Raw genomic sequence first — 13,701 nt, forward strand, 5'->3', positions numbered from 1 at the left:
GAGGAAATGTTGGGTCACCCACAAGCCTTCCTTTTGGACTCGCCTGGACTATTGCGCCTCTTTCCTCCATCTCCATTTATTCATTAAAAAATAAGCCCTACCTGGTGCCTGCTCTAAGCTTGGTCCACATTGGGCAATGCCTGAGAAGCCCACAGTCACAGGAGATAGAGCCTGACACAGACACCCGCAACACCATGAAGTCAGGGCCAGGCCAGAAGGAGGGAGGGGATGTGAGGAATCCAGGAGGAAATTAGGGAGGGCTTCCTGGAGGAGAGGGCATGGGAGCTGGGCTTAAGGGTGATGGAAAGGAGGACACTTGAAACCCAGGGAACAGCATATGTGAAAGTTCAGAAGCTATCCCTGGGCCCTGTGAGGAGTGTAGGTTTAGGTGTGGGGGAAATAAGACTGGCAAAGTGGGTTGGTGCCGTCTGGAAGGCCTCCCAAGGGTGATGGGCAGGGAGGGCAGGATTGGATCTTAGGTGCCAAGTGGAGAGGGTGAAATTTAAGGCCAGGAGGTTAGAGAGGAGGCCAAGGTTATTTTCTTTGGGACTGGCGTAAACTCCCTGATGCCCATCTGGGCACAAAGTGCTAGTTGCTTGCAATATCCCTTCTCCTTTCTTCCATAGGGATGCATTTCTAGCTGGACCCAGGGCTATGCAGCTTAAGACTGCATTTTCCAGACTCCCTTGCAGGTAGGTGGTGCCACATGACAGTTCTGGCCAATGAAAGCCAGCTTCCAGTTTGGGCCCTTAATTAGGAGTGCAAACCCCTTCCCTTGTTACATTTCCCTCCCCTGACTGGAATGCAGATGTAATGGTAATGCTTGAGCAGCCATCTTGGGCCATGAGGTGGAAGCCACATGAGGAGAAAGGCAGAGCGACAAGATGGAAGGAGTTTAAACCCTGTCGACTGGAGCTGCCACTGCAGCCCTGGATGTCTACATGAACATTGTCAGGGAATGGAGATAGATGTCCATCTTGTTTAGACCACTGGCCTCTGGGCCCCTCCCAGGCACTCTTATCCAACCCTCATCCCACCACTCACTTCGTTGGACTGGCGGATGGTCCGCAGAGGGATCCACACAGTGCCCACCATCGTGTCCCAGATGAGACCCTTGTTCCATACCTCCACCGTCAGCCCCAAATCCAGGCGGTTAATTTCGCTGTGGAGAGAGGTAATGAAGACTCAGAAAAGTCAGTTCACTCGCCTTTGGACACATGACCAACAAGAATTCAAACCCAGGCCTGGGTGAGTCCTAGTCAGGAAGGTAACACAGCAGTTCTTGTTTTACAGAGGGGAAACTGAGGCCAAAGGACTAAGTTACATGCTCAGGGTATCACAGCAGAACCAGGATTCCAAGCTGAGAAAGAAGGAATGGGGACAGGTGTCGCATGTCTCCTGTAACCCCAAATCACCTGGCCCTTCCTCTAGCCCTCAGACCCTGAGAATGCTGGTTAAGTGAGGAAGAGGCTCAAATGCCCTCCATGGCTCCCTATGACCCCAAGATAAGGGCATTTGTGTTGCCTCCATCCTTCCCAGTGTCATCTCTAACCAATCATATGAGGACACCCTTGAGCATATCAATGATTACACCTCTAAGCACTTTCCCTGCAGACTCCATCCCGGAAATAGGCAGATTTGGTAGTAAACCTTGGTGAATGTCCAATTCACTGAATCTACCAATTTACCAAAGGTTTATCTTAAGGAATGTTCTTGAATATATCTGTTGACCGTGACCTGGTCATTCAGTAACTGGCTTTAGGGGGAGTTGGGGACCACTCTGTCCTGCCCCCTTCACATTTTCCTAGAATTGTAGAGCCAGCTCCTTTCTTCCTTCCCCAAGTGCTCCTCTGCTCCAGAATCCCAGTTCTGGATTCCCTCATGGCCTCCACTAGTGACAGTCCCCAGCCAGGCTCTGCTCAGGGGTTGAGGGCTGCCTGGGTCCAAATCCCAGCTCTGCTATGTACAGGCTGTATGACACTGAGGAAGTGGCTTTGTCCCTCTGGTCCTCTGTTTCCTCATCTGTAAAATGAGGATTATGTTAGCACCCTCCCTCCCAGGGTTATAAGCAAAATTGATTTAAACAAAGCCTTAGAAGAAGGCATGGCACATGTTGGCCATCATCAGAGTAGGTGGGATGTAATAGGAGTCCCTGAGTAGCTCCAGGTTGAGGGGAGGGTCCAGGTCTTGAATTCATTCAGCTATTAGACAAATATTTATCGAGCACCTATTGTGTGCCAGGCTCTGTGCTTGGCATGGAGATCACAGTGGGGACAGAGACCAATAGGGCCTTACCCACGTGGAGCTCAAAGTCCAGGGGAAGGGGCCAGAAAGCTGTCAAAAATCACACAAATAAATAGAATAACAATTGGTGACAAGGCCTGAAATTACTGTTCAGTTGCAGCTTGAGGGTGGTGGTCAGGGAAGACTTCCCTGAGGAGGTGACACAGCTGAGACCCAAAGGACAGAGGGAGTCAGCTGGGATGGGGAGAGAGGGGGAAAGAAGAACAAGAGCAAAGGTCCTGGAGCAGGAACAAGCTGGACATGTTGGAGGAACAGTGCAGAGGTGGGTGTATCTGGGGCAGGTGAGACAGGAGAGATGAAGCAAGATACTGGTGTGAGGTCCCAGGGGCCGGGCCTTGGGGGGCTGTAGGGACGGATATGGGTTTTGCTCTCAGGTTGATGAGCCACAAGCCCCAGGCAAGTTTGGAGAGTGACCGGATGTGATTTGCAATTTTAAAAATATCCTCCTTGCTGCCTAGAGAACAGATTGCAGGAGGTGGATGGCAGCAGGAGGCCAGGGTGGAGGCTGGCGGGCAGAGAGGACTTGGCTGGTGGCCTCGGAGATAAAGGGAAGCGATTGGATTCGGGAAGTGCTTTGGAGGCAAAGCTGATGGCTGGACGCAAGGCTGAAGGCAGAGCGAAGGGAGTCCCAGACGACACCCGGGTGTCCGGCTGTGCCCTGCAGGACCAGCAAAGTGCCTGGCTGTGCCAGGGGGCGTGGCCATTCAGGTCCAGTCGCTGCAGACTCACAACATGAAATCCTGCTCCCAGCTGGGCTGGCTGCCCCGTACGGCAATGGTCGTGCTCTTGACATTCTGCACCTTCAGGGTCACATATGTATTGAATTTCTCTGTGGCGGTGAGAGAAGAGGTCAGTGCAAGGGCTCAGGGACTCCCCCATACCCCTTCCCAAGCTCTCAGTAACACCCCTATGATCCCTCAGGGGCTGTGAGTTCTTGGGCCCACCCCCGGTCCAACACCCTGAGGTGCTTCTGTGCCTCCACTCCCAGACCAGTCCCCAGAGCCCCACCCCCAGCCCCTCAGAGCACTAGGGAGGGGCCTTGGTGCAGGGAGATGTGGAGTTTTGGGATAACTGATCCTGATGCTTAGAAATGACTTCGTCTAATGTCCTTGGACATAGGAAACTTCCTTTGTCTCTCTGAACCTCACTTTTCTCACCTGCAGCCTAATGTAAGTGTCCCCACCCTATCTCTTAGGATCCTGGGAAGCACCATTGGCTCAGGGTGAGCCCCACTCCCACTGGAGTCTTCAGGGGATGGCTGGGAAGACTGCTGGGACCCTAGAGCAAGTCTGACACGCTCTGTGATGCTCAGCAGACAAAGAGCCCAAGTTCCCCGTCCCTGGCTCAGACACCCTCTCCCGTCTCTCCAAGAGACCGACAGACAGACAGATAACACAGGAGAGGACAGGAATAGAGGCCACTTACCTTGGGCACCATCAAACTTGGCTTTTTTGACTGTGGAGAGAGACAGAGAGAGGGAAGGGAGACGGGGAGAGAGTTGGGGAGGAGAGAAAGAGACACAGAGAGACACATGAAAAGAGAGACATAATGAGAGAGGAGAGAGATACAGAAAGAAAGAGACAGAGAGAAGAGAGGCAAAAAATAGAGAGCAAAAGAGGCCAATAAAGAGACCGAACAGATTTAAAAAACAAAACAAAACAAAATAACAACCACAAAAAAAACCAAGATAAAGACAGCGGCAAAATCAGAGACAGAGGCAAAGACAATGAGAGGAAGAGAAATAGGGAGAGGAGGGAGGCAGGGATGAGAGGGAGAGAGAGAGAAGCCATCAGACAGATAAGCATAGGCAGACCTGGGGTGGAAGGAAGTTTGGACCTTGGGAGCAGTCCATGTCCCACCCTCCTCCCCATCAAACTCCCCTGTAGCTCCCTCCCTCCTGTTGTGACTTCACCAAAATTGAACAAGATTCAAAAGAAGAAGCTGGGCAGGTGGCAGGAGAGGCTTCTTACAGGAAGTCCTCCAGGATTGCTTCAGAAGGAGGAGGGGAGTGGGAAGGAGGAGGTAGGGGAGAAAGGAGAAAACAACAGCCAATGATTCCCATCCCCTTGTTAGACCAGTGAGACTTCTCCACGAATTGTCCAGCTCAGCCTGTCCTCCTGAATGCTTCCAGGGTTTAGAGTCTCATATTCAAAGGGGACTGGGCGAGGTGGGAAAAAACAACCCAGAGAGCTGACTCCATAGTGCACATAGAGATATCCCAGTCCTGGCCAGTAGGTTGCTAGAGCTTGTCCAGCCCAACCTGCCCGTGAAAGGTGCAACCCAAATATACCTCAGGGTTCCACGTGGTCCAGTCTCTTCGTGTTTCACATAACCCCCCAACCCCAAGTGAGTCAAAGCAATTCCACTCTTTACTAGATTTTCTCACAGGACATTAAACTTTCCCTTTCATTACCTCTCAAACTCTGCATCTGCCCCCAATGCATTTCTCTACCATTACTCTCTACTCCCACCTGAAACCTGCTCCCAAACTGAGACCTCTCGATTTCTATATTTCTTCTCCCTTTAACATTTTCAAATGAATATTTTTGTTTGAGTAGGCAATACACCCACATTTTACAAAATCCAGAGCAACGGAAAGATCATACAATGAAGATAAGGCTTTTTTTACTCCAGCTCTCATTCTCCCTGCTGGATGCAATCAACAGTACCAATTCCTTGTGGTACTAGAGATGCATCGGCAATCACGTGCACATGTGCATTATTTTATTTCCTACACAAATGGTCGCATTCTACACCCTCTGCAGAACCTTTCTTTTTCTCAGTATGTCTTAAAGAGGGTGTGCAAGTAAGTTGAAGGATAAATTCCTGGAATCAGAATTGTGTTTCTATTCTTTCTTCTTTTTTTTTGAGAGTCCAGTTCAGCCTTTTTCTGGGCAAGTGCCACAGCCTCCTATCTGGGATCCAGCCTCCCATATGGGGTTCATTTCTCTGTCCTCACCACTTGAATTTCTTCCTCAAAAAAGCACCTGAATGGAGCCAGTGAAGAGAGAATTGTCATCAAGGGTGGGGGAATTAGAGTGGTTCTAAACACTTGTCAGTAAATACTATTTTTTCCTGTTGCAGACAGACTGTGGGGAGGATGAGGTTGGGGGTGGGGATTGATGCTCAGAAGCACTGAGTGAGCTCCCCAGAGTTGCAGAGCAGAAGAGGGAGTGAGTGCCTTCCTATGCCAACACCACCACCACCCCAAGACCCAGATTTTAAATGCATATGGGTTGGGCACTATGCCCGCCATACCTGGGTTTGGGTTTGGGAGGTAGAATGCAGATAGAGCCCTTGACTGGTCATCGGGAAAGGTGAGCCCTTGTTCAGCATGGAGTCAGGTGGAGCTGGGTTCAGATTATGGTGCTGTGTGACCCTGGGCAAGTGAACCCCCCTCTCTGGGCTTCCATCTCTGTCTCTCTCTCTTTCCCCCACATCCGAAATCAGTCATCGAGTCCTGTCTTCCCCACCTTCCCACTCAAGGCACGTGACTGCACATGCAAAAGTCCCTCTCTTGCGGGAGAGGGTCCCTATCCCTGTCCCACATGCCCCCTCTCATAGTCTCATCCCCACCCAGGCCACAGAGAGCTCAGCCACCCAGCCCCTCATCTCTGGGACTGAGTGAGGCTCATGGGCACTTAGGACTGTGTCCAGCAGTAGCTCCAGGCCTCCCTCCTGGGGGACCTCCAGCTTGCAAACCTGATGACTCTGTGAAGGGGGAGGAGGGTGCAGGGGGAGGGCGGGGAGGGAGAATGATGGGAGAGACACAGAGGTTCAGAAAGGCACATACATGGAGGGACCAACATGAGGAGAGAAAGGAAAAGGAGGGAGGAAGAAGTGAGGGGAGATAAGACATGATAGTCAGAGACACAGAGAGACACACAGATTTTCACTAGGGAGGGCAGGCAGGGAAGATGTTGCAGAGAGGAGAGGCAGGATTGGGAGAGAAAAGCTGGGGGTGGGAACAAGAGGGGAGGTAGGTGCCAGGCCCTGGGAGATCTGAGGGACTCACTGGGGTATGACCGAACCTGGGCCCCACTCTGCAACTCCCTTTCTGTGTCCCTTTTTTACAGACCAGGGGCAGAGCTCAGAGGGGAAGCCAGTTGTCCAAGGTCTGTCGTCCATCCTCTCCTCTAGGGAGGAGGTCTCTCGCTGTCTCCTTCCTTCTGATTCTGTTTCTCTCCACCCCTGTCATCCCCTTGTCACGTCTTTCTGTCTCTCTTCTTCCCTTCCTCCCTCTGCCTCTGTCTTTCCTGTTCCCAGTCCCTTATCTCTCCCCCTTTCCTCCTCCCTAAGTCTCTCTGGGCCAGAGGGTAATGGGCTCAGTTGGGGCCCACAAGCAGTGGGAGATTGCCGGAGAGCTCTAGCTCTAAGAGTGAGCCCCCGGGCCCCTTCAGAGAGTTCAGGGTGAGGACATCAATATATGTTCATCACTGAGGACTCAGAGCGTGGAGGGGCAGACTCAGGGTGGGAGACGGGGCTCAGAGAAGAATGGGGAGTCAGGGAAGGAGCCTCAGAGTAGGAAGCTCATGGCGGGGAATAGGGTGTGCGATAAGGAGGAGGATGGTAGGGGACTAAGGGAAGGGGCCTCGGAGAGCTTGGAGGAGGCTCATGACGGGGGAGGGGACTCAGGAAGGGTGGGTGGCCTCAGGGAAGGGGCTCAGGGGATAAGAGGGCTTGGAGGTAGGGGCTCGGGGTGGGGGGCGGATGGGGCTCAGAGAAAGAGCCGAGTCTCTCTCTGCCTCTCTCTTCCCCGTCAGCAAGAGGAACCCGAGTCATTGTCGCCTTCACCGCCGTCATCGTCATCACATCTCCGCCCCGCTGCCTTCCTCTTGCCTGCGGTATCGGGGTCACCAGGGCGGAAGCGCCGCCCCTCCTTCACGAGCTCCTGGTCACAAGCACGAAGCTATTTATAACGTGGGCGCGGAGGGCGTGAGCGACGCGACCGCGGGGAGTGCTGAGTGGGGGAGGTGCCCACTGACGGGCGGGCAGGAGATACCGCGTCACGCCAGGTCAGCAGACTGCGCGGCCTCCCCGGTCCCCGCCCACCCCCCGCCCCCATCAGCGCTGGCTGATTAATGTGGTCGCACAGGCAGTTGTGGCCCAGGGCAGAATCGGTGGAAGTGAGAGCAGGGGCTCATTGGCGCTGCCAGGCTCTGGGCTTCAGTTTCTGCATCTGGGAAATGGGGCAAGGCAAGCCTAGTTGGTCTCACTTTCTTCTCCCCTTTCTCTTCCCTTCTTCTTCCTTCCTCTTCCTCCCTCTCCCCTTTCTTCTTCATTATTATTAACATCAGCATTATTATACTGTTATTACTACTATGATTATCATTACCGTTACTAGTATCATTACTATTTTTATTATTTGGTTGAGTTCGAAGTGTGCTCCTGGCCTGGACGACCCTGGATACTAATTGAGGTAGACTCCAGTCCTTGGGGCATCTGGTCCATAACCTGCCAGTCCTGGGAGTGGGAGTGGGGGAATAGAGAACTCCAGCCATCAGGGGAAGCGGCTGAAAGCCCACCCACAGGACATGCTTATCAGGTGTCAGAAGACACTACAAGTGGTGGAAGGAAAGAATAGAGAATTCAGAAATAGATTCTAGGATGTTTGGTATTTAATATGTGATGTCGATAGCAGACAAGGGCTTTGGGGTAAGGATATTGGTCTCTCTGGCTTTGCATCTGGGAGAGAATAAATGAGGACTCTCATCCTCCATGGACAGAAATAAGCCAGGGCCAGACTGAAGCCTTAGATGTAAAAAACACACCAAGAAACTTGACAGATATTCTGTCTGTGTTGTTTACCAGGTACCACTTAGAACTAGGCCTGGCACATAGTAGTTGCCCATTAAATAGTGTTCACTGAAGGAATGACGTCATTGCCCCCTCCAGCAGCCCTACGCGAAGACGGGGTCCCGCGGAGTGGGCGCTGTCCACTGTGCTGAACTCAGCGTCTCCTCCCTGAACTGTCCACGGTGCTGAACTTTTCATCCCTGCCCACGTACCTCCAAAGAGTTGGCACCTCTTTTGCGCCCTATGTATTACTGAGCCCTCCTCAGGCCTGAGAACGCAGTGAGCTCTCAGGAAATGTCCTACACTCACGAACCTCTTTCCAGAAAGCTTTTAGTCCCCACTAATAAAAACACCATCACAGATTTCTCCTGTCTTTGGCTCACACTTATTGACCCTTTCCACAAGCCAGGCATCATGCCAAGTTCTCTGCGTGCCTCATATGACTGGAGAGTTCCAGAAAACCTAGGCAGTGGGCACTATTAGTGTGCCCATTTTACAGATGGACAGACTGAGGAAGGAAGAAGATATGGGACTTTTCCGGACGTGGTGGATTTAGGGATTCAAACCCAGACCTCCTGGACTCAGGATGTCCTGGTTCACACCTCACAGAGGAAGCTCATTGTGTGTGGGAGGCAAGTGAGGTGCAAGATATGGAGGCTAAGATTGCAGCCCTGAAGGTGAATCAGAGCCAACACCGGAGGCATCCTATGAGGTTGCTGAGAGCAAAGATCAGATGCAGACCCCCCTGGCTGTGTGGTATCAGAAACAGTAAGAGACAGAGGGATTTGTGAAGCCTTCCTGGGAGAGGAGCAGGGGAAAAGCCATGATGAATGGGGAGATCGTGATATGTCTGTTTGCTGAGTGGATGAAGGAAAAAGGGGATCTCAGGACAGATTCTCACCCCGTGGTAGGGTCTCCAGGTTCTGGGGCCTGAGGGGAGGTTCGACTTTCACTTTTCACTCCCAGTAGGCTGTGGAGTCAGGCAGCTACACCTCTGGCTCTGTGGCACCAGGCGAATTGTTGAACCTCCCAGAGCCTCGGTTTTCCTCATCTCTAAAACGGGTTGCTCTGAGGATTAAAGAGGGCAATGGGCATAATAGTCCTCAACAGTGTGCCTATAGAATGCTGGATAGATGGGGCTTGTTGTAGATATTATTATTAGTTGTGCGGTAAACTCACTCTCAAACGCATTTGCTAATTTATATGCAATATTCAGTCATCAAATATTTATGGAACATTTTAAACATTGAGTGGCCTGGCAAAATGTTATGATGCACATAGGAAAGTCTAGAACCAAATCCCTGCCACCACGCTTTTGGGCTTGCTGTGCCCTCCACCTAGAGCATGGTCTCCCTTCTGCTCAGTTCCCCCTCATCTTCTGAGACTCAGGCAAATGGTGGTGATGGGAACAGGGTAGGCTTCCCAGAGGAAAAGAGCCATAGAAACGCTCCTCTCCATCTCCTGCAGCCTTTCCCCATCTCTCCCACTCTGACCCCACCAGCATGATGCCAGGAGTAAGGCTTGGTCCCCAGAGCCAGGAACAGTGCCTGACATATAGTGGGTGCTCAATGCTTGCTGAGTAAATATATGAATGAATTCACAAAGGAACAAGGTGGTACTTGCTGTTAGCAGCCTCAGAACTCTGCCAAGACTTAGCAAGTGGATTAAGGTGGAGGGGGCAATGGGGCTCCACATAGATAAAGAGATGAGAGGGGGCAGAGGCAAGGTCTGTACAGGGTGGTCTCCCATGTGTTAGTGCAGGATATGCACACAAGAACTTACAGTTGTGTGTTCTTGAATGTGTATTTGCTCGTGTTACCAGTGCAGGCAAGTGAGTGTATATGGGTGTATGTGTGCATGTGTAGAGGGACATGTACTCATGTGCACCATCTGAGTGCAGGTGAGGGTCTGCACGTATGTGCTGGGGAGTGGGGTGTGACTGTATGTGGGACATGCTGGTTTGTGTGAGTTTAGGTACGTGCAGGTTTTTGAGTGATATGTTAGGTAGAGACACAAGTTGGGGTGTGTGATATGCAGTTGTATAGCCTGTGTATTTCTGTATACTTGCATGCATGTACACACTCATGTGTGCAACATTACTCACCTATTCAAAGTGACTGCTTTGAGTGTCCAGGCAAGTGTTATCGTGTGTGTACATATATGGCCTTGGCATTTGATCGTGTGTATACATGTGTTTCTTGGGATTCAGGGCCCTAACAGGTATATATATATACATGCCTGAGGGGTAAGGCATGGGTAGATCTTTAGGCAACATGGCTATTGTGAACATTAATCTCGCATATCCGTGTGTGTGCTTGTGTGCAGACACACATGCCTGTAATGTGGGGACAATGTCTATGGCGCAGGGTGACTGTGTCCAGTATATATGTATGTGTGTGTGTTCACATGGGCATGTGAACCTGTACATGTGTCCGTGAATGTGCAGTCAGAGGCAAGTGGTCTTCATAGAGACTTGGTGAATTCTGAGCCTTTCTGTCCACACCATACACTCTGAACGTTCCAGTCCAAGTGTATGCAGATGTGGGCAATCATGGGTGCGTCCCTGGCTCGGGAGCAGGTATTTCCTCAACTCTAAGGATAAACTCAGATCCAAGAAAAGCCCTCTCAGCCTAGTTGCCTTGCTCCCTCTTCTTTCCCCCTCAGCCCTCAAGGCCTCCCACTCTGGGCATCTCCCCCACACTTCTCAGCATTTCCCTCTCCCCACTTCTCCCCATCTCCCTGCACCCAGCCTCTCCCAGCATCCACTGCTCCCTTTACACCTCAGGGCTCTACCTCCCACCTCATCCCAAGTCTTGCTCTTCCCAGCGACACCCCTCTACTCAGCTGGTGACTCCTTCTCTAGAAGTTCCACAAAATCATCCCACACTCTTCTTCCCCTAGGCCTCCGATTTAGGAAGCCTCACCCCACTTACTGCCTCCGCTTCACACCACCCCTGCAGCCAAGACTCCAGTGTGCATCAGAGTTAAGGGTGAGATTCTAGAAAAGCCCAGCTCCGAAGACGGGGGTGAGGAGCAGAGGGGAGCAAACTTGGAGGAGTCAGCCAGCAGCCCACATGCCCCCTCCTCCAGTGCTATCCCCTCCCAAGTGTTAGGCAGCTCAGAGAATGGGGAGGGGCCAGGAGGGGGGTTGGACGTTCACTTCCCCCTACCCTTGGGCCTAGTCTGTGAGGGCTTCATGGGGGTCCACTCCACCTCCTGACTCCCCTAATTCCCTAGGCTAGGGGCTGAATGAGTTGACTTTTGATCTTACTGGCCATTCTCCCACCATCAGCCCCGACCGTTGGGAACGAGCTCAAGGAAAGGAGGCCCCTGTCCCTTTAAGAACACCCGCGTCCACGCCGGCCCAGCCCCGCGCGAGCAGCACACGGGAAGCCACCGCGGCGGGGAGCGGGCGGGCGGGGCTGGGTTTGTGAATGGAGAGGCACAGGAGGAGGGGGGAGGGGGGGGGCAGTGGGGGAGGTTCCCGGCTCCTGGGCCTGCCCACCCGGGTCCAGGAGGAGGCTGGGGTTCATATCTCTCTCTCTCTCTCTCTCCCAATTTTTCTCTCTCTTTCACACACACACACACACACACACACACACACACACACACACACGAACAGCACACTCCCGGCTGCCTGAGGTCTCCCTAAGCCTGCCTTCTCAGGCTTGGCGGATACACCCCTTCTCTCACCCCAGGCCTTCTTTAAAGGAATAGAGGCGAAAGGGGTGGACCCCAACCCTTAAAACCCAAGGTTGAGACCTCTATAAACCTTGAGCCCTGTTTCACCACCACCCCTACCGCCAAGGTTTCCTGCTAAGAACTCAGAATTGCCCCAGTCGCCTTGGTCCAAGTGGGCTGGCTTCTCCCCCAACCCTGCCTCAGGGGTGAAGGGGGGGCAGTCATGCCCCTCCCGAGTCTCTTTCCCTCCACCCACCCCAACGCAGAAGGTGGGCCTGGGCGTGGGCCTCGATGCAGATGGCGTTCTGGCCCCAAAATAGCTCCACCCCACCTCTCTTTTCCTCCCTCCAGCGCAAAGTGGGTGAGGTGAGGATGGGTCGTGAGGGGTGCAGGGTGGTACTGCACTTCCAAAGGGTCGGCTCCCTGCGGAGAAGGCCGGATTTGCATGCGGAGGGGCCAGAGAGGGCGGGGAGGGGGAGGCCCTCGGGCGACTGCCCCAGCCTCCACTAGAGAAGGCAAAGAGTTAACCGGAAAAGTGCCCCCAGACCCCCCAATCACAGCCCTCTCATAATGCTGGAAGGGGTCTCCCCCACCCCAGTCCTCTCCGCTCCCAGGGTGAGGGATACCTAGAGCTCACCGTAGTCCTAATGACCAAGCCCCTCTACCCAGATCTTACACGCTCAGGGCTTGGAGACCGCTCCCCCTCCACTCCTCTCCGAATTCCGAGCCCTGCCTGCAGCCCAGCTCACAGCCCAAGACTCCTTCCAAGCACCCTGCAGGATTCATTTGAACTACCCAGCCCGGCTCCTTCCACACGAACCCGCTAATAACCTGTTCTACACAGACGACCCAATCTAGACCGTTTCCAAATGGAGCCTCAGACCCCTGCCCGCGTCCACACGGGCCTCCGCGTTCAGCCGTGTCCACACGACCCCAGTAGCGGCAACCAGGACCCCCTTAGAGCCCAGCTGCATCTACACTGATCACCCTCTCAGGCGCCCTGACGCGTCTACAAGGGCTACCCCCTCAAAACCCAGCCGCGTGTACTCGGGTCACCCCATCAGGAGCCCAGCCGCATCCACACGGACCCCGAGCCCAGTCCTGGTCCACATCGGTTCCCCGCCCTGCAGCCTCGCCTCTTACCTCCAACGCATAGTAGAGACATGTCTCCAGAGTCGCCGGCGGGCCGGCTCTGTCAGGTCGGCCTTAGCTGCCGCTGGGTTGGGGCATGGCGGGGGCTGCAGCCCGCGCTCAGCTCACGCCGGGGCCCGGCCTCCGCCGCCTGCCATCTTGGTTCAGCACCGGGGGCGCGGACAGCTCCTGACGTGGTGCTGATGCGGGGCTGGTGGGCGGAGCCTGATGGGGCGCGGGTGCTGCAAGCTCTGGGGTGAGGGTGGGGTTTAAAGGGCAGGAGCCGGGTGGGAGCTGAGGGCAGCCATCACGCAGGTTCCCTTCTGGTTCTGCGTGTTTTCGTCTCTCCTTTAGCTCTCAATCTTGAGTCGTTTGCTGTCTCTCTGCTCTCCCTGAGTATCTCTATTCCTCTGTCGCTATGTCTCGTTCTCTTTGCCTCTGTTTCTCTGTCTCTCTCACTGGGTCTCTCTATTCCCCTGACTCTTTGTCTCCCTGTCTCTCTCGGTCATGTGTCTCCCTCGGAGCCTCTCTCCGTTCAATCTCTCTGTGTTTCTGCCACGTCTGTTTAGGTCTCTCTCTGTCCCTGTTTCTCTCAGCCTGTGGATCTTGGCACACACTCGGACTGGATTCCACCCTTCACTCCTTTGTGTAACTGGCAAACTCCTATTCATCCATCAATGCCCAGTTTGAATATACTCTTCTCCAGAAAGCCTTACCTAATTCCCCCAAACTGAGCCCTTACTCCACATTTCTGGACTCTCCCAGACCCCAACTCTTCCTCTGGTTGGA

At 53.4% G+C, this 13,701-nt stretch overlaps 1 protein-coding gene across 1 annotated transcript in view; it reads right to left on the reverse strand.

Annotated features, from left to right (window-relative positions):
- The window catches only part of UNC13A (unc-13 homolog A), a gene marked incomplete at both ends in the record, with an annotated part of 63,138 nt that extends 50,068 nt beyond the window's left edge, over positions 1–13,070 (reverse strand). Inside the window, 5 exons of the mRNA XM_079918694.1 lie at positions 1,045–1,162; positions 3,034–3,133; positions 3,730–3,759; positions 12,038–12,204; positions 13,042–13,070. Coding sequence (XP_079774820.1) covers positions 1,045–1,162; positions 3,034–3,133; positions 3,730–3,759; positions 12,038–12,204; positions 13,042–13,070 — 444 coding nt within the window. The remainder of the gene's footprint in view (positions 1–1,044; positions 1,163–3,033; positions 3,134–3,729; positions 3,760–12,037; positions 12,205–13,041) is intronic.
- Positions 13,071–13,701: the final 631 nt, after the last annotated feature.

The sequence above is a fragment of the Stenella coeruleoalba genome (assembly GCF_951394435.1).
Source record: "Stenella coeruleoalba genome assembly, chromosome: 3".
In the NCBI taxonomy this organism is placed as follows: domain Eukaryota; kingdom Metazoa; phylum Chordata; class Mammalia; order Artiodactyla; family Delphinidae; genus Stenella; species Stenella coeruleoalba.